At 34.2% G+C, this 27,737-nt stretch overlaps 1 protein-coding gene and 1 pseudogene across 1 annotated transcript; both read left to right on the top strand.

The window, feature by feature from the left end:
• Positions 1-6,051: 6,051 nt before the first annotated feature.
• On the top strand, positions 6,052-8,070 carry LOC128175559 (uncharacterized). The gene has a single exon (XM_052841308.1). The coding sequence runs from the start codon at positions 6,052-6,054 to the stop codon at positions 8,068-8,070; it is 2,019 nt and encodes a 672-aa protein (XP_052697268.1).
• An 8,162-nt stretch (positions 8,071-16,232) lies between these two features.
• LOC128177432 (uncharacterized) lies at positions 16,233-17,853 on the top strand (annotated as a pseudogene).
• The last annotated feature ends 9,884 nt before the right edge of the window (positions 17,854-27,737 follow it).

The raw sequence follows: 27,737 nt of genomic DNA, 5'->3' as shown, positions 1-27,737 counted from the left end.
TATATATATATATATATATATATATATATATATATATATATATATATATATATATATATATATATATAATATTATTTTTAAAATGATGCCATAGCAAACAGAATTTTTTTTTAGATGTAATAATTGACGTATTTCCGCATTTCTAATTTCAAGTGCAATTTTATCTGATCAATAATTTGTCAATAAGCCTTTATTTTTTATTGATTTAAAAAAAATATGGTCTCTTGTTGTACAGTATGACGCATATAAAATTGTTTTCGTTTGTTAGAACCCTGTGAGCTAGTTTGCTTTTGCAAATTTTCTTCTTTGAAAGACTGAAATTATATTGATCAAAACTTTAAAAATAAAAGTTTCCGATTTAAAAAAGTTATCTAGGGTATCACGAGCGTCTTTTAGTGACGTAGGCAATTAACGTGCACTGTACATAAATATAAGTGAACTATGTAAATGATGCGCCAGTTATACTAAGCTTAAACTCAGGAAACATAATGAATTCAAAAAGAATAGGTACTGCTTGATTATCGTAAATGCATCTGAGAAAAAAATCAAATCGTGTCCGTTCTATGAACTTTAGGTAGATCCTTCCATTGATTCTCTAGCAGATAGATAAACAAATCAGAGATATACCCTGAACAATATTGCTCGAACAGATGGATGGACAAACGGACGAGTGATTTGGGTTTTTTTAGAATGCTATAGACATTTTTAATTTACAAATTTATAACATATGCATGTGAATGCATAATATACAATACCTTACAGCATGTATACCCGCCATACAGTTGCATTTTCTACGTAATTGATGTGGTAAACAAAAAAAATTAAAAATAGCCACATTGAACGTAGGTACTATAATGATAATTGTTACGGTACTCAACAGAAATAATAGTATCATTCATTGATGATTTATGAAAAGCTGAACAGACAATGCATTGACACATTGTAAAAGTTTCATGAATCTTGCAATAATGACAGTTAACAAGAGTTATAGATCTTGCAATTTGCCTAAAATGATCTGATTTATCCAGAAATTTTATAAACCAGTTAGAGATTGCCATACAAAATTTATTTGAATTTTAATCATAATTGGCTTTCCATAAATATTTTTACCCCCTTTCTAAAGAAAGTTCGGGTATATTGTTGTTACCCTGTTCCGTCCGTCCGTCCGTCCGTCTGTCTGTCCGTCCGTCCGTCCGTCCGTCCTTCTGTCACGTTTTGCTTTCTCAAACTGCTCTTACATCTTATAAACCAGCAAACTGAACTCTTGGAGTTTGATTTGGGGTATCATGTTGTTTTGTAAAAAAGTTTCAAAAATTCTCTGTTAGTCTTTTGGGTCAAATAATTGGTAAAAAATGATTTTTTTTTATTTTTTTTACAAAAAACCTTCTTCCTCGAACTCCTCCTACATTTTCAACAGTAGACAAATCATCTTTTGGAATATGTTTTAGGGTATCCTATAGATGCGCAATAAGGTTTCGAAATTTTCAATTTTGTCCTGGGGGTCATTTAATGGCTGAAAAATGACGTTTTTTTTACCCAAAAAAAAACTGGTTTCAAAAACGTCATTTTGGGGGGCAGTAGCCAAATGATCTTCTAGAATATGATTGGAGGTGTCATATTGAGGTGTGACCAGGTTCCAGAATTTTTTTTTTATTAAGGGGATCAGTGGGCAACAAAAAATAACGGTTTTTTTTTGCAAAAAAAAGTATGGTTCCCAGAACTCCTCTTACAACCTTTGGAGTAGATACGTCATCTCTTGGAATATAATTTTGGCTGTCCTATAGATGTGCAATAAGGTTTTAACAATTTAAATTTCCAGGGAGTCAAATAGAAGTTTATCACTAAAAAAAAAACATAGATCCAAGAGCTCCTCTTATGATTAAATGGGTAGACACATCATATCTTGGGATATGATTGGGACTGTCCTATAGATGTGCAATAAGGTTTTAACAATTTAAATTTCCAGGGAGTCAAATAGAAGTTTATCACTAAAAAAAAACATAGATCCAAGAGCTCCTCTTATGATTAAATGGGTAGTCACATCATATCTTGGGATATGATTGTGACTGTTCTATAGATGTGCAGTAAGGTTTTAAAAATTTTAATTTCATCCAGGGAGTCAAAAAGTAGCAGAAAATTGACGTTTTTCACTTTAAAAAAACATAGATCCTAGAACTCCTTTTATGATTTAATGGATAGACACATCATATCTTGGGATGTGATAGGGACTGTTCTAAAGATGTGCATTACGGTTTTGAAAAATTAAATTTAACCCTGAGGCCCATTACCTACATACCTTTTGATGCCCTTTAAGGATCAAGAATATATATATGGTTAAGGGGTGGGGATCTCAACCGTTTTCGAGATATTCATGCACTTCCTGTTCGAGGGGGGTCATGACCACCCCCGAGGCCCATGATCTACATACCGTTTGATGCCCCTTGACACAAGGAACAAGAATATGTATAGTTTAAGGGTGGGGATCCCAACTGTTTTGAAGATATTAAGGCACTTGCTGTTTGAAGGGGTCAGGACCACCCACAGGGCCTATGACCTACATAACATTTGATGCCCCTTGACATCAGAAACATGAATATATATGGTTTAGGGGTCATGATTATAACAGTTTCTGAGATATATGGTAATTTCAAATTCCTGGGGGGTGGGGATGACCCCAGGGGTCAGATCTAATAAACACTATATATTGCCAGTAACAGTCGATATATGATTATAAAAACCCTATATTTTTATCTTTGTCCGTTTTCAAGTTACCATTTACAATAGAGTCTACGATTCTTCCTACAAGACCCCACACCCTTTTGATCCCCCCACCCCCGAAAAGTGGTTGTCTTACCCAAAATGAGAAAAATCAAACCAGGGTGCACAATTAGATATGCAGGCCTATCATATCCTAGAGATTTGTAAATTCTTTCCAGCTATTTCTGAGAAACAAGTTCAGAGCATGAAAGAAGAAAAGAAGAAGACGAAGAATAATTATACATGTATTAAGAACCGTCCAAAACAATAAGTCTCCAAACTTCAATCGGGAGACTTAATAATTAATAAAGATTAAATAGAGATAGGATCATCAAACATCAATAATTTAAAGATAATTGACAATTTCTGATTCTAAGGGGGTCAGGATGACCTAAGGAGGAATAATATCTTTGGATTAAGGTGGGGATCTCAATGGTTTTTATGATATTTGATAATTTCAGGAAGAGCACTTAATTGGGATCCTTACCTACATACCATCTGAAATGCCTTGAACAAAGAAACAATTATAATATAATATGTACATGATATATGATTCAATTTAAGAACCCATATATAGATCAATCATCTATGTTTTGTAATACTTCCTATGTATTTATACATGTATTAGTTTGTGTTTTGTTCTAAACTATTCATGTTCATGACTGTAGTATGGCTTAGTCTTATTTTAAATTACATTAAAAAAATTGTCTAATATTATATATATGACTTGGAACCCCCACCCCCAAACAACTCAAATATAAACTGTTCTCCCCCCTTAATTGTCGAATGATCTATTAAAATCAAAATATAATTTGGGTGTCTAAAAACTTTTTTAAACTGGTAAAAAATGTTATTCTTTAAAAAAATTACATTACACCTTGCATATTTGACAAATGATCTATTGAGATATGATCAGAGGTCATATTTCTACTTTGGGATCAATAACTAGTATTCAATGACAAGTTAAAATTAATAACAATAAATGATTCAAATTATAAATGTTTATACTCCACATTCACCCCCCCCCCCCCCCCCCAATCTAACCTGGTTCTAAAGATTCAGTCTTCTTAATACATTCTTACATGTGTACAGTAGCACATTTTAAATCATTTCTTGATTGGTTTTTCTCTCCTGATGCACATTAACATTTTGGAAATTGCTTAATTCAATTCTTAAGATCTATAAACAAAATGTTATTAATATGCATGTGTATTCGCCTATTTGGGGCAATTGTAAAGTCTCCTAAACAAAGCAGTGACATCATTAGGCTAGGAATTACCTACATGGATTAAACACTACTGTAACATATGAATAAGATAAAATACTTTATTATTTCTAGTTCTAGAATATTAGGGTGTCTCCAAGGGGGCATAATCTATATACAATTTTACGCGCAATGACAAAAAGAGCAAGAATAAATTATATGGTTTAGGGATGAGGATCTCAGATCTTAGAAGTTAACAAAATATACAGTGTGTCATCATTTCCTATTTCATAAAGGCGGAGGGGGGGGGGGGGTTAAAGACAACACATGTACTTTACACCATTTGATGCATCATCATGACATTAGAAGATATTTTGTATTTTCCTGTTTCGTGGGGTCAGAACAGTCCCATAAGGTCATGACCTACATTGTATTTGATGCATTGTAATACATTAAGAAAGAAATACTCCTTCCTTCCTATTTTAACTCACATAAAAATGATAAATGTCTACACTGTCTTACTTACATGTAATACACAAATTTAATAAGAAATTGTTTATACAGGGTCAATATGGGGTCAACTCAATAGTGCAAGTCTGACAAATTAAAAAAAATAACTTTTGCAACTAAAATGACAGAAACTTTACAAATGCAATAGGATGGGTAACGATGATAAGCTTATTTAAATATTAAAAGATGATGATACAGTATGCTGTCAAAGAGAGATCACATTTAGAAAGTGAAAGTAGAACTTATACTTATGTATGCTGGCATCTCATTATATTGTGCTACTGCTACTACATGTATTATGCTTACCTATATTGGTCAACATCAAAATGATAATCCAATTAAAACACAATAATGAAATCCTTTAGCTGATCTTAAGTAAAATCCTTTTCTGCATACGGAAAACACAGACGTGTATGACTATACAATCGTAGAGCTGGGTAAAACTAGTACCCGCTAATGAGACCTGCAGACCTGTGTTGTGTACGTAACTTCAGACAAAGTTCAGTTAATTGTGACATGCATGTATTTTTATGACCTATTCTTCAAATCCACTTGCACTATTTTATTAGGTAAATAACAGCTTTAAGGTGGTGCAGGACACCTGCATATTGTGATATATACTTCCTATTGAGATACACAATAACTAAAGTATATTAAATTATAATTAATTAAATATTTACCCCCCAAATAACGTTACCTAACATTGAAGCGCAATGGGTTAGAGCGTTTACATGTCTGTAAGAGCATTGGGGTCCAAGGTGTATTTTTGGTAATTTTACAATTGATATAAATGAATTTTCATAGGGGGGGGGGGGTCTGGACCCCTCACTCCCACCCCTTCTCTAAATCTGTGCACACGATGATGTACATGTAGGCACACAGAAGCAAATCTAAAACCGGCAACCGCCACGGGGAGGGGGCATAATTTAATTTTTAATTTTGTTTGTAATAATTATATAGACCATTATACTTTCTATGACATAAAATGTTAAGATTATTGATTAACTGAAAATTCACTGCAAACAGTTAAACCCCAAATTGCACATAAAGTGCTGCTCATGTGTATTATCATATAGGAAGGGATCTCATCCTTCAGTTATGAAAATTATAATTTTTAAATGTATTACCGGAGCTTGCATGTGGCCTTAATTTTTAATTAAACTGGTACAAAACAGTGTTATTTAGGGGCAAACATTTGGTGCAGGTATTACTGTCTAATGACAGCATCTAGTTTTCTTTTTTTTTCATATATACCTAGAACAACTAATACTTAATTTATACATTTGTATTTATTAACACACGCAAATTGCTGATTTCCTTTAATTTTATTTTAAGGACATATATGCGAAAATAACAGCACCTAATACAATAGCAGGAAAAATTTCCTCTTAAATTCGATTTGCTTCAAAATGCAGTGTCTCAACTCACAAACGTAAGTGTTTTAAATTGATCCTTAATTTTTTTTTAAATATAAGCAATATGAAAATACCCTTTTAATTCGATGATTTATAAATGAGAAAAAGAAACAAAATGATAAGTATTAAATATACATATTTAACATATATGACAGATGTGAGGGAATGCAGCACTTATCAGAGGCTGTGTTCGTGGTGATGTGTGATATAGTGGGGACCTCACAACAGCTAGTCATTAGACGAGAGACATCAGACATCAGAGAGGAGGTAGACAGACGACTCACACCTAATGATGGGTTCCTACAGATGTTGAGTGGAAGTAGAAGAGAAGGGTTCAGACTGACGGAATCGGATGTGGACTGTATGTTCTGGAAAAACAACCACCGAGTGATCACGGACGTGTCTCAGTCTGAGTATTACAACACAGCCAATACAGTCTTGATTCTCTCTGACAGTTCTGTGAGTCCACCAGGATTCACTTTACTTCAGTTACTGACACCATCAAGAAACAGCGATGTCAACTCAGCACGTTTCAGAATGAATGACAGATTATATATCTCTAGTTCTGTTTACAAACAGTTGGCGTGTTCCTTATTTCGTTCTTTCTTTACTACTGAACATGGACCCTGTATTAGTGGTGTTAGAGGAGAAAAAGAATATGACAATGCCTTCTGCTTTGCTTGTGACTTTTGGCCTTCGTCTGCCTCTTTATGGATAGACAGATGTCATTCATGGCCTAATCCTGAAGTTGTTGATGACATTGTCAGAAATGGATGTCACTTTGTAGCGATAGGACACCCATTAGGACCACATGAAAATGAAGAATGGAGAATATCTTTTTCTCAGGCAGAATATAAACTTGTGTATTCAATGAACCACAGTCAGTTTTTGACTTATGGATTGTTAAAACTGTTCTTAAAAGAAGTTATAAATCAACAATTACAGGAGAGCAATAAGCTGTTGTGTTCCTATCACATGAAGACAACCATTTTCTGGGCGATTCAACATGACACACTGACTCACTGGTGTCCACAAAATCTCCTGGCCGGTTTCTGGATCTGCTTCAAACTTCTTCTTAAATGGGTGTATAAGGGGATCTGTCCAAATTTTTTTATCCCACAAAACAACCTATTTCTGACAAAGATCCATGGCTCAGCACAAAACACATTGTTCTTACGGTTAAATGAATTGTACAGGAAGGGTCTGGCCTGTGTGTTACAGAGTTCCTCTATCAGGTCCACCATCATAGATGTCCTGTACAATCCCAGACTTTCTATTTGTACATATGAGCATATAATGATTTCTGAAGCTAAGTATGATGCAGAACTAATCACAGAGTCCAGAAATTGTATGAGATTACGCATATATCTGAGTGACTTTTGTCGAATTATCGAAGTCATAAACACAATAGAGCAGTTAATAGAGTCACCCCTGTCACACAATCAATTTGTAGTGTTACAGAATCTTACAACTTCCATCCTTCAGCAAACATCGTTTTTACAAAACATGAATACTTACACATATGCCAACAAACAGAAGTATAATGTCGACAAACTGTCCTGTCACATGCTGAAATTAGCAACCAAGTTTGGGTGTATTTCTGACATGATCTACATTGCCATGTATTTTCGGGAGACTAGCCGATATAGGGAAGCTTTATCTGTTATAGTGATGACAAAGGTCAAGTTAGCACAGCCATATGTGGTGTTTAATGATCTATCCGAGAAACTATATACTGAGGCTGTAGGTGGTCAGCCCTGGTCAACAAAGATAAGACATGCTTTAGCAGAACAAATCGAACTTATAAACGATATCCGTTTTATCAGTGAACTAATACCAGAACAACAGGCGGCTGCAGCTAACGATTTATTTGCATTAAATATCCCAGTGTTTGTTATGTTTTATTTCCTAGAGTTCTTGTGTTACAGACACATTGATACAACATTATCACAAGCAGCTCTGAATGATCTACAGGTCCTAGTCCACTGTGATCGGGGACAATATATATTTCGAAATTACAGAGACATCTCCTGGGAGATTCTAGGGATCTGTCAACAGATCACAGGGAACCTACAATCTGCTCTATACTCATACCAACAGTCACTCAAACAGTATCCATGGAACAACATACAAACAGCTACACAGAGGAGAATACAAGAAATAGTTCAATCAACACAACACTAATAAACACAGGAGTATCGTAAATTGGAATAAGTGTATTTGACTGAAAAGCCAAAAGAAGGATTCAGATGGTATCTTCTTTTCTTGTGAAAACGGTATGAACTTTTAAAATTAATAAAAGTGATCGAACGATAACATTTTATTATGTAGTTAATACTATAATCAATTGCGCAACTTCGTTCGAAAAAAATACACAAAACTAAATATTTACATTTAACATATTTTGTGCTTGTAAAGTGTGTAGAAAGCTACGACAGTTATAACAATATATTTACATTCTACTGTGTTTTTCCATTAAATTTTGTGATCCATAAATGCCTCTAAATGCAACAAGTAGTCAAAGGTCAAATTGACGAGTTTTATTATGACGTCACAAACGTTTAAAGCTGTAAACTGCAACGTCACAAGCGAAAATCAAAGTTCACGCCTGTGGCTGTTACTGTGGCTCTTCTATTAATATTAACTTACCCTTAGGATAAGTTAGGAATGTTAAGGTATGAATCACATTTGCAGACAAGGCATAAAGTTAAATTAAATATTAGCATAATATCATGGGTTTTTAAAGTATACAGTCTGATAACTGCGGCGATGTGTGCATACAAATTTTCGCGCATTACTCAATTTGTATGCACACAGAGCTGCAGTTATGAGACTGTATACTTCAAAAAAATCATGATTCAATGCTTTACTGATTTATTGTATAGTTTCACTGAAATAAACCTTGAAATAATTTTTTAGCTCTAAATAATCTAATTTTTTCTTAGAACTTTATCACCTGATTAAACGGAAATACTGATCAGAAGATTTAAATAATCAGGTTTGTTGACATACAGAGTTGTGAATGCTCGTTAGTTTGAATGGTTGATGTTTTATAAAAAGAAAAAAAAGCCTATTGATTGAAATTGAGAATATTGAATGAGGATGCTTACAGGTGGTAGAGTCTTAAGAAGCATTATTTCAGTAAGTTCTTTTATATAAACACAACCAAAGCGTTCTGCTCTCATCGCATCGCCAGGATGAACTCCTTTATATAGCTATCGTGATTTTCAGATTTATAAACTACACAGTGGCGTCAGAAGCAAATTGAGAGTGGGGGGCGGGGGCTAAACTTATCAAAAATCTTGAAAAGCCAAAACAAAGGTTTTGCATACGGTTATGTATAACTTTGTAATAAATTGGGGAGGGGGGGGAGTGGGGGTAAACTCCCTTCCCTCCCCCATAATACCATCGGTTCCGACGACTTTGCTACACAGTTATGTATATCGCATAGCCCCCTAACTCCGTCACTACCCAACTCCGTCACTTTCAGGAAACTCCTCGCCGTATGGAATCAAGTGCGACTAGGACGTCATTTTTTGCATGTCAAAAAACTTCAATCAAATGTCAACAATTAACAACGATTAAATTTAAGAATGTGATCAAACAACAAAATTACACCTTGTTCATTTAATGCAACAATAATTGCATGAAATCAGCTAACACTTTTTTACGGGTGCACTAAAATAACGATATTTCTGACATGCGGGCCCATTCGATGATTTACAGTGGTCAGTCATTTTAAGAGAGGTCAAGATGAAACATTTCACATGTAATTTATCTTTTAATAAGGTTATTAATACATTTTTCTCAGTCCGCAATAGCGTTTATGCACTACACTTCATGATAACGTCAAATCGCTCATGCTTTAATTTTTGCCTTATACAGGGTTACAGATATATACGGTATGTCGGTATTTAGAATATACATTTATTAAAAAACTTATAAAAAATAATGTTATCTTTAATATATTCATTATTGATACATGTATGATATTTTTGAAATATGTAAGGACAGAAATCAAACGGCTTCCATACATTCTGAAAAGGTCATTGTAATTGTTGTTTCAAGGACCCATTTTTTAATTCTGGCGATCATTTCACTTTGATGAAATTAAATACAATTTAAATTGTATACACCGATTTTACTTATTTTAACTTGGCCTAGATACAAGTCGAGTTTAAACTAAATTGTTAATGTGTCATCATTCCCTGGCGTATCAAAGATCATGTGGGTGACGGAGTTAGGTTCATAAGTTATGACAGCATGTGTGATAAACGTCGTATTCAGAGGGCTTATTTGAAAAATTATAAAAATATTTTTGTTAATAATTTTGTAGATTAGAACGTTTCAGGTTATTTTTAGTGATTAAAATGATAAAAACGCTAGCCCACCTAGTCGGGAGAAAGGCCTAGGTTAAATACAAAAAAAGAAAAAGCATTAGCACTGAACAGGGAAAACCTTATTAATCCTCCTAAAAATAACACCTCTGATTGAAAGATATTACCACTCGTTACTACGCATAATTCGAATAATATTAATATTATTTCAGTCGTACGTCAACTTAACAACATTCTACATACTGATGAAAAAATGTCCGAAGTGCTGAAAAAATACAATTTCATCAACAGTAAAAGACGGCCCAGGAATCTCCGAAGGATACTTTGCAAGTCTTCTTTTCAACGTCAATCTTATTCTGTCAACAAGTGTAACGATCCTCGCTGTGGAACTTGCCAATATATTAAAGGGGCATGGTCACGATTTTGGTCAAATTCTATTTTTCTGTTTTTATTATTAACAATGCTTTAGAAATGCATTCCTAATGATCAATTGAATTTTGAAAGTCATTCGTGGAGTGATAAGCAAGATTCAGGGCTCACAATTCTTTTTCATGTAAACAAGGCTCGTGCCCTGTTTTTGTTTACATATGTTCAATATATATAGTAAAACCCTTTTTCAAGCTGATTTGTCTATTTTTTTTATTCATTTTAAGCATAAATAAACAGTTTCTAATTTTAAACACTTTCATTTTAGGTCTAAAACTGGAATTTTCACTTCAGTATTCAAAATGTAAACAAACGCTTTGTTTACATAGCAAATAATTTCAAGCCCTGTAATTTACTTATTATTCAACGAATGATACTCAAATTTCGGTCGCCTATTAAAAATGCCTTACTGTAGCATTGTAAATATTAAAATCGAAAAAATAATTTTTGACCAAAATCGTGACCATGCCCCTTTAAAGTCGGGAATTCGTTCAAGTTCGGGGACAAGGACATGGCTTGTGCCTCAAAAAATGTTATATACAACATTACGTGTAGCGGATGCAACGAATTTTATATACATGTAGGAGAAACTGGAACAACTCTATGCACCCGTAATCGTATACACAAACAACACGTCAATTAACCCAGAGTACAGACAATCAGGTATTTTCTTTGTGTAAATGAAGAGACATGCGGTGAAAAAAAGAAAACTTCGATGAACTAACTTATGATTTTCGAACAAATGTGAACAAAATAGATGTCAATTGATATAGTGCCGATTTAAATTGTATGGTGAAAAGGACAAAAGACGTAGGGTGATATAAAGTTTGGATATTTCTATTAACTGTGCATGCGTCATTTTGACGTCCTGTTAAAATCGGTTAACAAAAATACCTTTTCATCAAATGGAATGAAACTTGGTATATTAATAAAATAATTATTGTTGCATAAATTAATCTGATAGTGATGACAATAATGAAAAATATGAAAAAGACAGCCACATTGTCTTCGTATTTTTTTATTGACCCTTGTAAATATCTTTCAAATAGTTGTATAGCTTCATTTTTTTGGCGATATTCAAACTAAATAAAGCAATGATGTAAAGAAAAACAATGAATTTAAAAATGACTTATTGTTAACAAGCGTTACTTTTTTCAAATTTTATATATTAATATTACTAAACGGAAATTTTCAAAGGCATCCATGACATTACAGTAAAGTAAGAACCACTCATAAGAACGAATTTACCACAACAGCAGCATTTATGAAAGATGTGTTACATTTGTTATTTAAAGTTTTAACCTTCATGCATACTAGTACATATATATTCGATTATCGATCATATAACATATTTACACAAAAACATATGATTGTTTTTTGACAATGTACATAATTGAGAACGTGTACATGAAACGACATCCATTAGAAGCTGTATATATTTTCTTTTTGGTAAAATATCCACTGACTCTAAATATTATTTAAAAAAAGCAATGGTAACGGATGTAAATGAGCTTAGTTATATATAAATGAGTTATATTACAACGCCTCTTATCGGCCTTATCACACAAAAATACAATTTATAATTTATTTCTTTATCGGCTAAGTGTTTTTCATTGTTTATACATTTATATGAAAAGACAAATTTCAATATTAATTTTGTTCAATTATTAATGAGCAATTTATTAAACATGAAAAGTTTATTGAATGAAAAATTTGGTCACGGTGTATGTGCGGATCTAAATGAAAGGGGAGGGTCCGGATCCCATCTGAAAACTTTTATTAACATGTACATAATAAGCTAACGAAAATAGACCCGGAACCCTCCCCCCTTTCCTTCTCTAGCAAACATAGGTATTTCTCGGACCCCCGCCCCATTCGAAAAACATTTCGCTTTGTTCTTTTTCTTGTAATGAAGAGTAATCAAATAATGAATGAGATTGAAAGCGTCATATAAATTCGTCTGTGATATGAGCATTGCTTCGATAAGTTTAACATCCGTTACAGTGACTTTACCCCCCCCCCCCCCCCAATGCAAAGAATCTGAGCTTGATTTGTACAGACAACATTTATGTGGGAATAATTTTCAGAAGAAATATCATAGATGATGTTTTTTTGGAAAACCAAATTATTAAAACAATCTGGCAAACTTAATTTTTAACAACGCAACCAGCGCGATGAAGTAGCAATTCAAAGAATGACTGTAGTACTAGTTTATTATAAGATAAGTAATAAAAGGTGGCAAGTGTGGATTACAGTAACATATGGTATACGTTGACAATATAGTGTATACTTGTACGTACTGTGGTACAGTAAATATAAGGGTGTAAAAAGACAAAATAAATTAAATAGATGATACGTATACCTATAATTAAAAGGCATGCTTTGATTGCATGACTACAGGTAAAAATTTTTTTATAAATGATAATGTTGTAATTCTCTCTCTCTCTCTCTCTCTCTCTCTCTCTCTCTCTCTCTCTCTCTCTCTCTCTCTCTCTCTCTCTCTCTCTCTCTCTTACTTCCATGTTGGAGAAGTACTTTAAAATTTCATATCCCAAGAAAAGATCAGCCTCGATGTAGCAATGGTATCATTGTTATATGATACAATACTTTATCAAATTGGCACCTGTATTCATTTGACTTTCATTTAAAGGGGATCTTTCGTTTAAGTGGGTAGGACCAAATATTACAGCTCAAGAAACAGTCCACACCGTTGAAATACTGAATACAGGTGATTGATTTTCATATTATAACTTGTTTTAAATTACCCTTATGATAATTTAATTTATCGGTAGGACCTACAATATTATGGCTCAAAAAAATTAATATTGATACCTGCTTTGATCCCAATATTCTTTTAATTTAGGGGAGGGGCTTAATATTATGGCCCAAGAAAAGGTCCGCCAGTTGAAAAACTGGATGTAGAATTTTGATAATAATATTGATACTTGCTCTGATTTACCCCGATGATCTAATATTAAGGCTCAAGAAAAGGTCCGCCCGTTAAAAAAAAAATGTGAATACATGAATTAGGTACTAGTAGCTAATACATATTGGTAATGTATTGATGTTCATCGATATCTTAAGTTCTTGATTCAGAGGGTAGGACACAGTATCATAGTACAAGAAAAGGTACGCCCAATTGAAATGCTGTATGCAAACAATTCACAGTATTTTAACCCGATGACCTTTTGTTTCAGAGGTAGGACCCAGTACTATAAATCAAGAAAAGGTCTGACTCGTTAAACAAAACCTGGTCATACATGGATGTTGTGAGTTTAATATAGATTCTTGTAGTGATATTTTTCAGTCGATCTTCTAAATGAATTATTACTGAAGTCAACTTAAAATTGACTTCAGCGTGGGTTTTATTTTTAAAAATGTATTCAGGAAAGATACACATTATCTATAATTATATTTATATAAATGATTTTCATCGTAAAAAGTTTTCAATTAAAGTAGTGAAACCAAACCTAACGATTGTGTGTTTCGTTGGAATAATCTTAAAATATTAAGATAGGGTTTTTTTTTGTCTGACGGTATCGATTTTCATTTAATGGCTATAAGAAAAAATAATCAATGCTGTATGTGGCGATAGCACACAAGAATCTAGAACAAAATTTTACCGGGGTGTGAACATTTGCTTTTTTTCACGCAGTTACTTTCCACGGGTGCTTGAGGACAAGACCCAGCCCCCCCCCCCCCCCGCCCCCATTTTAAATGTCTAAAAATTAACTGAAAATAAACGATTAATGTAAAACATCCCCATTGCAATTAAAAAAAGAAACTTTTATATGTAGGTTTGGGGTGGTTGTAAATAAATCGTTTATGTTCCATTAATTTTCATATTTTTGATGTGGTACATGCTGTGTACATGTATTTAAAGGAATTTCTATCAAAAAAGCGCCAACTACCCCCGGGGTCTAAATCGAGGGGGGGTCCTGCCCTCAAGAAAGAAAATCCCCTTAAATTCTTTGACAGATGCAAAATGCATATACAGCCGAAGGAATAGGGCTCTTTACTAATCTTATATGTGTTTAATTTCTTATAAACAAATCAATTCCTTTGGATACCCCCCTCTCTTTGATAATAACAAAGCCAAAGGTTCGATCCAAATAGTTAGTAATAAATAGCATAACTTACACATATGACCTGGTTCAAACCATTGTTAAATTAATGACATCAATCAGTTTCATTACCTGTTTATATAAGATCGAGCAGCAAAACTAAAGTTGAAATGAAAAACCATTGTGTTCATCAAGCTACATGTGTATTTTCATTTAAACTCTGTGTTGGATATTTACTAACTCACTTCGGGGAGGTACTCCTTAAAGGAAGCTACAAAATAATACCACTTATTTTGTTAAAAAAAACTCGAAATTGGAAAAAATATATACCCCGGACCTTTTATGTTAGGCGGACCTTATCTTATACGAGCCGGACCCTTTTAGAGTAAAGGTGGACTCTTAATGTTTACATTAAAGGTCCCCCAGACCATTTTACGGGGCGGACCTTAAATTATACGACACCCGTCAGCCGAGGATGCTTACTCCTCCTAGGTACCTGATCCTACCTCTATCTTTTTGGAGGTCCGTGTTGCTCTGCTTTGAATTTGTATTTCGTTTTGGAGATTTTTGAGATGGTTGACGGTTTGTTCTTGTCATTTTCATTAGTACAATGCAACATTAAAAACTCTGAAAGTGATGAAAAACATAGTTTTCAATATCAGTGCTAATTCAGAAATTTGTATTTATTTTTTTTTATTAGTGAATATATATTGACTTACTGTCATTTATTCTCTGAGTTTGGTAACCCCGACTTATGCGGTATCGCCTTTAACGACAGTTTTCTTTTGTTCTTTTCCCTTTACAAATGTATACAGTCGAGTATCTGAGGTAGGAGATAGCTAAAAAGAAATAGCTTCTTTACTCTGAGTTTCCAATTTATTAATTTTTCAATCTTGTTCCTTTAGTTTGAGTTTAGTTTATTATGCCTATTCAATTAATATTTTGAATTAATGTGTTATCATATTTAAAAAGCTTAGTTCTTACGAAGAGGTCAAATTTAGTCATCTTAACAAAATCATACACAACATAAAGTACTGATTAAAGCCTGTATATACGGCACTGACCTGATACAATTTCTAAATTTGGAAAACTAGAGACAATTCTGTATGAAAATACTGTTTTTCCTGGTACGGGCTTGTCGTTCCTGTTACGTGCATGCACAAAAGGTACATGAATAAGTTGTTCTAGGATTGGATGTACCGGGACTTTTATATGGAAAATTAAAATAGTTTTGTGTCATCAATTTCTGTTAAACCAGTCTCGATCTTATTACCTTGAACACTATGCAATTAGTTATGTGTAGTGTCTTCTTTTTTATTGGATAGACCTGAAATTCTGGACACCTGCAGATAATTACACAAACAAACACCCCACCCCACCTCCCAAAAAAACAACAAACACTGGTATCTCCAATTACCTGAAATTTTAACTGTATTAGAAGGGGGAAATGTAGCAGCATGAATTGTTTATTTTCTTTTACTCTGAAAGCAAATGATTGATTTATCTTATTTCTTTCAAAATGGAGTATCTCCCTTCAAAAATGTAGGTGTTTTTAATTTTAATCTTCTCATTTTTTATAAATCTTAACATTACGAAAATACCTTTTTATTTGATGCTTTGTAAAAAATAATGTGAATGAGAAACAAAATGATAAGTATCAAATATACATATTTAATGTATGACAGAATTGAGGGAATGCAGCGCATATCAGAGGCAGTATTTGTGGTGATGTTTCACAAGGTGGGGTCTTCAGAACAGATAGCCATTAAGAGATAGGCAATGAACATCGGTGAGGTGCTGGACATACGAATCATATCTAAAGATAGGGTTATTCGCATGCTGAATGGAAGTAGAAGGGAAGGATTCAGACTGAAGGGATCAGATATGGACTTTATGTTCTGGCCAAACAACCACAGAGCAATCATAGATATATCTCAGTCTGAGTATTACAACACAGCCAATACAACCTTGATTCTCTCTGACAGTTCTGAAAGTCCACCAGGATTCACTTTACTTCAGGTACTGACTCCAACAACAGACAGAGATGTCAACTCAGCATATGTCAGAATGAATGATAAGGTATATATATCTAGTTCTTTATATAGACTGTTAACTTGTTCAGCAGTAATTCCAAATTCTACTGAACATGGACCCTGTGGTAATGGTTTAATAGGAAGTATAGAATATGACTTTGCCTGGTGTTTTGTTTGTGACATTTGGCCTCTGTCTGTCTCTTCATGGATAAATAGATGTCATTCATGGCCTGATCCTGTAGTAGTTGATGACATTGTTAGAAATTGATGTCACTTTGTAGCAATAGGACACCCATTAGGACCACATGAAAATAAAGAATGGAGACTTTCTTTTTCACAGGCAGAATATAAACTAGTGTACTCAATGAACCACTGTCAGTTTTTAATTTATGGATTGTTAAAACCGTTCTTAAAGGAAGTGATTAATCAACAATCAGAAGAAACCAATAAACTGTTGTGTTCCTATCACATGAAGACAACCATTTTTGTGGCAATTCAACATGACACACTACCTCACTGGTGTCCACAAAATCTCCTGGCCGGTTTCTGGGTCTGCTTTAAACTCCTACTTAAATGGGTGTATAAAGGGATCTGCCCAAACTTTTTCATCCCACAAAGCAACCTGTTTCTGACAAAAGTCCATGGCTCAGCTCAAAGCAGATTGTTCCTACAGTTATATGATTTGCACAAGAAAGGTCTGTTACAGAGTTACTCCATCAGGCCTCATATCATTTTCATTCTTTACAATTCAATATTTTTTTCTTTTACAATGAATACAGATGACAGAATATATATATGTCTGAACGTGATTATGATACAGAGCTTGTCATAGAATCCAGCTGTTGTTTTAATGTAAAGAATAATCTAAGAGAATTGTGTCAAACTACCAACGTCGTAAACGCAATTGGACAGTTAATAGAGTCACCAATGTCACACTATCAAGTTGTAGTGTTACAGAAACTTACTTCCTACATCCTTTGTCAGTTTGCTTTTCTATTACAAAACATGTACACTTACTCTTGAAAGTGTCAACAAACAGATGTACATTGCAGACAAGCAGTCCTATCATATGCTGAAATTAGCAACCAAGTGTTGGTGTGTTTCTGATATGTTGTACATTGCTGCATACTATTACCAGACATTAAGACATATGGAAGCTTTATCTGTTATAGATAACACAAATGTCAAGTTAGCACAGCCATATCTGATATATAATGGACATGTAGACAGAGAGAGGTATACTGAAGCTGTTGGGGGACAGTCCTGGTCTACAAAGTTGAGACAGGCTGTAGCAGAGGATATAATAGTACCTAACAACATCTGTTTTATGAGTGAACTAATACCAGAACAACAGTCTGCTCAACAAAACAGAGTGCATATATTGATTATCCCAGTGTTTGTAATGGTACACTTCCTAGACTTCTTGTGTTACAGACACATTGATATACCATTATCGCAAGCAGCTCTAGATGAGCTACAGCTTATAGTCCATCATCCGAGAGGTTATTTACCTGATGAATGCAAAGATATCTCTTGGGAGATCCTGGGAATCTGTCAACAAATCACAGGGAACCTCCAAGCTGCTCTATACGCATACCAACAGTCATTGATCACACAATATTCACGCAACAAAATAGAAACTGCTACACGGAGGAGAATACAGGAAATAGTTCTGTCAACACAACACCAATAAACACTGAAATACCGTAGTTTGGAATACAAAGGTGGATTTAGATGGGATTTGCTTTTTTTACTGAAATCAGTATGGTTTAAACTTTTTCAAATAAATAAATTGATCCTAAGTACCATGAAAAAATTTCCATAAGTAGTTACCCCTGTAATCAATTATTGCATTTAAGCCAATATTGGGGTAAATTTTACGGTTTCGTCTTTGTTTTTAAAATCTCTAAAATTCCAGTGTCTGGGGGCTTTGTCCCTACCAGGGGTGCCTACAAGAAAAGAGCAACGGCTGTCACCCTTAAACAACTTATTTTGCTAATCAAAGTTTTAATCATTGCAAGAAATTGAAATAATTCGTTATTTCATTTATTTATATCCCTTGGTTTATGCTTCAGGTTGTTTGTATATAAATCCTGTGGGGAGCCCCTGTTTATATATCTTGAACTAATTCCAGTTATGCAAGTAATAACCATATGGAGAACCCCTCGTTTACACCTTATATAGTAACGAGAAAGCAAGTGTGAAAATATTTTAACGGACGGATGTGGACTTCCGCCCGTCTAGTGCTACCAGGGGCCTAGCATTAGAAAAAAAAAATCACGTATTTTGAAACCCATTCTTTTTATGCAGGTTTTAAGTACAGTGTTTGGTTAGATTTCGAGAGGTGGTTTGTTTTCTTGTATCATTTTCCCAAGGGTTCATTGCCCTGTATTTGTTGTTGAATTTCCGTCTCCACAGCACGTCAATAGCTGTCGGAGTAGAGGAGTTCTCGGCTGCTGAATTGTATTCTTTCCATTTTCTGGGGATATTATATAGCAGTGAGTGGGGTAACTATGGCGGCCCTTTTGACACATCTCTGAAAACCAGTTGTGATTCTTACCTGACCGTGATCCTCGAAGTTGAACAAGTCTATTATCATATAGATATAGTAAATACCTTAAAATTGTGAAAGTTTGCTATTTATAATCATATCATTTGATTTGTTTCATCCTGCACATTGAAAGAAATTTCCAATCGGCGTGAACCATGCGGAAAGTCATTCACATCACCGAAAGAAAACCTTATTCATTTGATGCACCTGTGCAATATGTAATATTTGTACTGAACCAACTTTGTTTTAGCTGTTGCCGAATATACATGTACCTAACTGTACTACAAGACCACATGCTCACCTGTTTAACAAAACCTTTATATTTTAATGATGTCGATGTAAAATAATTAAGGTAGCTCCATACTCGTAAAATTCTCTGAGGAAAGTTGAAAAACCGAACTGATTTCGACTTAATAGACTTAAATGTCATCAATTGTTAGAAAAAATATACATGTCATCACACTTTTTGAGATGCCAGATAAACATAAACTAAAGCATATTTTAGCATTAGAAAAATGTATTTTTTTCTGTTAAAGATAAAATCTTGTAGGCAGAAATTTGTTTTTCTTGTTTAATTTTAATGTCAACTTTATCAGAAAACTAAAATTACAAAAATATTTTAAAATTAATCGTTGGAATAAGAAAAACTATAGCATTTAGACATACAACTGAAAGAAAATTCAGAAAAAGAGTTATTTCCCCTTTGCATATATAAAATATATAAAAATTTGGAAATTTAGTATAAAATTAAGTGCGAAAGTATCTTGAACCTACCAATAATTCTAATTACATCCATGTGATTATATTCACATAAAATAAATAAAACTATCTTGCACAATTTTTAAAGAATTCAAAGTTTTACAAAAAAGTGTGACGTCACAGAACACTGGATCTACTTTAAGACACCTTTTCATTGTTCTTGTGTAATTTGCGTTTCTTTAAATGTATTTAACTAAATATTGTACAATATTAAAAATGTCTGATGTTTGCAAAAGCACTATATTTTAGGCCATATCGTATATTAAGCGTGCTGTACCTGTTTTTTGTTGAAAATTGAAGGTTATGAATAATAAATGTTCTATTGTTGAAAATTGAAGGATATGAATTAAAAATTTACTCATGAATGTAATTGTATACGGCGCCATATCCGTTAATTTCTAGGACTATCAAAATCATCTGGTCAACCACCAACACATTTTTAAAATATATAATTGTTGATTGGGAAATAATATCAGACAAACTTGGCCCAGTTGCTTTCATTTATTTCAAACATCTACAATTTGTTGTTGTTTCTTCATATTCAACTACGTTGATTTTTTAGAAAGGAAGAAAAGAACAGAACAGAAATGCATTATAACTCTAAATAAGCTCGTAGAAACAACATGGAACATTAAATACCCGTCAAACCAAGTTGCGTTCCCAAAGTGTGTTCACGGCGTTGTAAAATTTCTGTAATCGCTGTAGGATTGCAGTTTAAGATTAAGAATAAATGTGCAATTTTATTTGAATTTTGAACTATGTCAAGGCGTCCTGACATAGACCGATGCGTTCTATGGGGCTCCCGTGGTGTGTAACTGCGTTTCCAAAGTTCTACCACAGGCACCTGAATTTTTATCAATCAGATCAAATTCTACCCCTACTATATTTATGTATAGTAGGGGTAGAATTTTTCCATATATGACTTATTAAGCGATTGATTGATAAAAATTCAGGTGCCTGTGGTTCTACTTGCGATTGACTGCGCTTTCGCTGAGTATCGGCCAAGAGCTCATGATGTGCTAAGATTCTGCGCGCTGAATGCCTGCACAAGACATTCTTTACTGATTGGTATTTAAATTTAAAATTTGTACAATTGTATGCAAAACAAACAAAAACTTTGAATTTTATAATAAGTAAAAAAAGTGGTTTTGTTTGTTTGAATGAAATAAGATACGTTGTATTTGAAACTTACCTAATTTCTAAATAATTTCTGAGACGACAAAAGTTCTGTACAGGTCTACAAAAAATAACCGTTATTAATTGCTAGAAAACATAGTAGCGCCGTGATCAAGTTTGCCATTGTACAGCAGCCATTGCACAATTGTTCGTGGTCTGGCTGACAACGCACTAGAACACGGTGTAGAAGTAAATGAATGCAGAAGAAACGTCAAGAGAGCGAAATGATCTAGAAACGGCTCTTGGGGGGTCGCTGTGTAAACTCAGCAAAATGAAAAACAACACGTCAAACTTAAAAAAAACAGTTCAAGGTCAAGAAAAATCAAAGGAAAGTGAAGTTCAAGCACAGACCTATGAAAACCAACACGTGTTTTCTACCGACACTTCATATATGGACCTTTCACACAGTTTTCACAGACCTGCTTATTTACCATTGAAATATAAATTTTTACCAAATGATTCACACTAATTTTTTCAGTCACAAATTCATTGTCATCAATAATTTCGTACAATAAAAACATCAGCTGCCAGAAACGGTACAGACATAGTAGCATCAACATTCAAGTCAACGACACAGTTCCAAATCTAAGACCGGTGTTATATAGTGCCTTTTCCTCTGCCACCCCCGCCTCCCCCCCCCCCGGAAAAATGGCAATATAGCAGCTCTTCCCCCACGGAAAGCTGACTACCCCTACAGAAAACCTACTGTATTGTAGAGTTTTTCCTGTTTTACATTCCGGTCACCTATTAATTCGGATTTCGTAATACTTTTTAACTTTTTTCCCGATTTTTGTTTTTTAATCGACCCTTTTCTGCAGTTTAGACATTGATGTTAGGACATGGGCATTTTTATCGAAGACGTCACATTTGATCGTCAAAATACGCGGGTTTGGATATTGGAAAACTAGAATAAAGCTGGATAAAGTTTTTCACATGAAAATATAAACGAGTTATCTATCAAAAATATGATCAAAACAACAATACATGGCAAAATCTGTATCACACTCAAATCAACTCTCAACTAATATTGGAGGCTCGGGTTCATTATGTCATGTATTCATGCATTCATGTCTATGTATTAAGGTCCTTTCAGGGAAATAACTGACCAATCTTCACTTAATTTTGCAAAGAGGGGACTAGGGATTAGACATTTATTACGCCTTTGTCCCAAAAGGCTATTTATTTTATTTTAATACCATTAGAATTGAAGATTTGAAAGAGAATTATATATACATGTATCTACATCTAAATGTCACACAGCTAGGAGACTTGATTTAATTTGATGAGAAACTGAAATTGAGTGGCCTTTATAATGTTGTAAACAAGTTTTTATCAATCAAAGGTAAAGTTTTTTTTTAAAAAGTGCAGTTTGTAAAAGACGCAAGACTATCTTAAATCTCTACGAAACATCTACTACGAAAGATTTTTAGAGGAGAAATCTCAAGTTTTAAAAGCAGTGAAAACACACTGAAGATAAAGGGTCTGACATCCGGAAGGAAATGCAGAAAAATGATGATTTGTATCACTTCTTTCGTTTGAGATGAAATTCAAATAATGTTTTACAAATTTGTTTTTTTTTATTCTATTGAACCAAAGTAAAACGTAAAAGAAAATTGCAATTCGTCAATTTAAAGATAAATTATAGAAAAAAAGACATTAGTTATCGCGGATTTTTAAGCGTAAACTACCCCAAAACAGGTTATACTCGTATAACTTGGGTAAAATTACTCTGGAAAAAAACTCCCTGAAACAATGCAGAAAAATCGAAGAAATTTTGAGTATATTTCCCGACTATTAACAACCTCGTTCAATTCAAGGTAAATTCATACGAAACAAGAATTAACAAAACTGACGATTCATTTAATTTCGAATTTCGCAGATACATGTATACGCATAACTACATTTGTAAGCAAAAAAATTAAATGAACAAATCTTAGATATAAGCAATCAATATATTATATATTGCCTACTCTGACTCAACCATTTCATAAATGTCATTTTTTTATCAACTTGGAGGTGATACATACTTTCGAATGATATAAATCATTCAAAGCTGGCTTTGAGACATAGTTTATTAGTGGCTTGTTGGAAGACTTACCCTGACATAGTTATAAGTAGCTGGGTGTGAGAATTACCCTGACATAGTTTATTAGTGGCTGGTTGCAAGATGTACCCTGACATAGTTTATGTGTATCTGGTTGTAAGACTTACCCTGACATAGTTTATTACTGGCTGATTGTGAGACTTACCCTGACATAGTTAATTAGTGACTGGTTGTAAGACCCACCCTGACATAGTTTATTAGTGGCTGGTTGTGAGACTTACCCTGATATAGTTTATTAGTGGCTTATTGTAAGACCCACCCTGACATAGTTTATGAGTAGCTGGGTGTTAGAATTACCCTGACATAGTTTATTAGTGGCTGGTTGTGAGATTTACCCGAAAATAGTTTATTAATTGCTAGTCGTAATACTTACCCTGACTTAGTTATGAGTAGCTGGGTGTAAGAATTACCCTGACATAGATTATGTGTAGCTGGTATTGAGACTTACCCTGACATAGTTTATTAGTGGCTGGTTATGAGACTTACCCTGACATAGTTTATAAGTGGCTGGTTGTAAGACATACCCTGACATATTTATGAGTAGCTGGGTGTGAGAATTACCCTGACATAGTTTACATGTAGCTGGTATTGAGACTTACCCTGACATAGTTTATTAGTGGCTGGTTGTAAGACTTACCATGACATAGTTATGAGTGCTTGGGTGTGAGAATTACCCAGACACATTTAATGTGTACCTCGTTGTAAGACTTACCCTGACATAATAAATATGTGCTGGTTGTGGGACTTACCTTGACATAGTCTTTGTGTAGCTGGTTGTGAGACTTACCCTGACATAGTTTATGTGTAGCCGGTTGAGAAACTTATCCTGACATTGTTAATGTGTAGCTGGTTTTGAATCTTACCATGCCATTGTTTATGAGCGGCTGGTTGTAACACTTACCCAGTTATAGTTAATGTGTAGCTGGTTTTGAGACTTTTCCTGACATAGTTTATGTGTAGCTGGTTGTAAGACTTACCCTGACATACCTGATGTGTAGCTAGTTATGAGATTTACCCTGACATAGTTATGAGTAGCTGGGTGTGAGACTTACCCTCACATAGTTTATGTGTAGCTGGGTGTGAGACTTTCTCTGACATAGTTTATGTGTATCTGGTTGTGAGACTAACTCTGACATAGTTTATAAGTGGAGTTGGTTGTTAGACTTACCCTGATATAGTTTTATGTGTAACTGGTTGTGGGACGTACCCTGACATAGTTTATGTGTTGCTGGTTATGAGACTTACCCTGATATAGTTTATAAGTGGCTGGTTGTAAGACATACCCTGACATATTTATGAGTAGCTGGGTGTGAGAATTACCCTGACATAGTTTACGTGTAGCTGGTATTGAGACTTACCCTGACATAATTTATGAGTGGCTGCTTGTGAGACTTACCCTGACATAGTTTATTAGTGGTTGGTTGTAAGACTTACCATGACATAGTTATGAGTGCTTTGGTGTGAGAATTACCCAGACACATTTAATGTGTACCTCGTTGTAAGACTTACCCTGACATAATAAATATGTGCTGGTTGTGGAACTTACCTTGACATAGTCTTTGTGTAGCTGGTTGTGAGACTTACCCTGACATAGTTTATGTGTAGCTGGTTGTGAGACTTACCCTGACTTAGTTTATGTGTAGCTGGTTGTGAGACTTACCCTGACTTAGTTTTTGTGTAGCTAGGTGTAAGACTTACCCTGGCATGGTCTATTACTGGCTGGTTGTGAGACTTACCTATAATTTATGAGTGGCTGGTTTTTATACTCACTCTGACATAGTTTATTAGTGGCTGGTTGTGAGACTTACCTTAATATAATTTATGAGTGGCTGGTTTTTAAACTTACCCTGACATAGTTTATTAGTGGCTGGTTGTGAGACTTACCTTAATATAATTTATGTGTAGCTGGTTGTGAGACTTACCCTGCCATAGTTTATGTGTAGCTGGTTGTGCGACTTACCCTGACTTAGCTTATATGTAGCTGGGTGTGAGACTTATCATGACATAGTTAATATGTAGCTGGTTGTGAGACTTACCCTGAAATAGTTTATGTGTAGCTGGTTGTGAGAATTACCCTGACATATTTTATGTGTAGCTGGTTGTGAGACTTACCCTGACAAAGTTTATTAGTGGCTAATTGTTTGACTTACCCTGACATAGTTTATGTGTAGCTTGTTGTAAGACTTACCATGACATAGTTTATGTGTAGCTGGTTGTGAGACTTACCCTGACATAGTTAATTACCGGCTGGTTGTGAGACTTACCCTGACATAGTTTATGTGTAGCTGGTTGTGTGACTTACCCTGCCATAGTTTATGTGTAGCAAAATGTAAGACTTACCCTGACTTAGTTTATGTGATTATGTGTAGCTGGTTGTAAGAATGACGTTGACAGTCTTTTTTAATATTTGTCATTTACTTTTTAAGCCTAAGCAGCATTGAACACAAGACTGAGTGATGCAGAGAATGGGAAGCTGGTGTCTGGTTATTATTCCACAGGTGACCTTGGGCAGGAACCTAAAGGGCAAGGTCATGCAGTACCATAGAAACATCAACAAGTAAGAAGGAGAAAGTCTGTACTGTCTTTTCGTTGACCCTTGTAGAAAAACAGTTCAAGGCCAAGAGAAATCAAAGGAATGTGATGTTAAAGGGACATGGTCACAATTTTGGTCAAATAATTTTTTTCCAATTTTAATGTTTACAATGCTTTTCTAGGGCATTTTAAATAGGAAACCGAAACGTTTAGTGTCATTCGTTGAGTTATAAGCGAGTTACAAAGTTTACAATGCTTAGCTATGTAAACAAAGCTTTGGTTTACATTTTGAATGTTGAAGTAAAAATTCCTGTTTTAGACCTAAAATGAATGTGTTAAACGTTAGGAATTGCTTATTTATACTTGAAATAATTAAGAAGCTAGATAAATCAACTTGAAAAAACTTTTTACTGTAATATTGAACCTATGTAAACAAAAACAGGAAACAAGCCTAATTTACATGACAAAGAATTGTGAGCCCTGTATTTGCTTATAAAACTACGACTGACTCTCAAATTCAATTTGATAAATAGAATTGCATTCCTAAAGCATTGTAAATAATAAAAACAGAAAAAATAGAATTTGACCAAAATCGTGACCAGCAGGGACTATGGAAACCGACAATTGTATTCCAAGGACACCAATTGGCCTTCACATATCTAGCTGCGGATATACTATATATACTATCACATATCTAGATCTTACAGAGTTCTGAAACTATGTTACCAGACTTGCCATTTACTATTAACTTGGAAATTTTTACCAAATGATTCACACTGATCTCTTCATTCACAAATGCATTGTCATCCATGATGGCGTATAATACTATCCAGTAAAAGAAAAAAGATCATTTTCATAGTTTGTTATTCAAAACTTGCAGTTCCTGACAATAAAAACATCAGCTGCCACAAACAGTACTGACATAGTAGCATCTACATTCAAGTCCAAGACACAGGTCCACATTTTAGACCGGTACACACTGATTTGGTAGTGACACCACCGCAATATAACAACCACTGAACCACGGCGATGCCTACTTATGGTGTACACGTATGTGAAGCGGATGATATGAGACTTAACCTGACATAGTTAATGTATTTCTAGATGTGGGACTTCCCCCAACATAAATAATGTGTAACTTGTTGTGAGACTTACCCTGACATAGTTTATGTATAGCTGGTTGTGAGACTTCCCCTGACAAAGTTAATGTGTGTCTGAATGTGAGATTTACCCTGACATAGTTTAAATGTAGTGGGTTGTGAGATTTCCCAGACATAGTTTATGTGTAGCTGATTGTGATACTAACCCTGACATAGTTTACATGTAGCTGGTTGTAAGACCTACCCTGACCTAGATTATGTGTGCAGGTTGTGAGACTTACCCTGACATAGTTAAAGTGTAGATTGTTGCAAAACTTACCCTGAATTTCATCCAGGGTTGAAATAGATTATGGATACAGTTCACATAAAGGAAAACCCGGTTTGCTGTCACGTTTAATCATGTACTAGAACTTAATCTTATAGAATTTTTTTTACCCAAGATGAAAGAAATGAATGAATATATACATCATTATTTTCAAAAGTTTAATTTTAAAACTTTTAACTTTAATATATTTCATATAATTAAAAACGCGTGACGTTGATTTGTGTTCATACGCTGTGATCAAGTTTAACGTGACATTTTATTATAAACATCATGGATTTCCAAATAAATGCAGACATAATGTAAATATACAGTAATTATAGATAATGCAATGAATATTTTCCAATATCTAAATTTGTATGAAAGATACATTTCTGTTGAAATATACACTTTTTTCCTGTTGCAGACTTCTCGTTCCTGTTACAAGCAAGAACTTAAGTTGTCTAT

The sequence above is a fragment of the Crassostrea angulata genome, chromosome 3 (genome assembly GCF_025612915.1).
Source record: "Crassostrea angulata isolate pt1a10 chromosome 3, ASM2561291v2, whole genome shotgun sequence".
NCBI classification, from domain to species: domain Eukaryota; kingdom Metazoa; phylum Mollusca; class Bivalvia; order Ostreida; family Ostreidae; genus Magallana; species Magallana angulata.
This window is presented reverse-complemented; position numbering and strand designations above follow the sequence as displayed.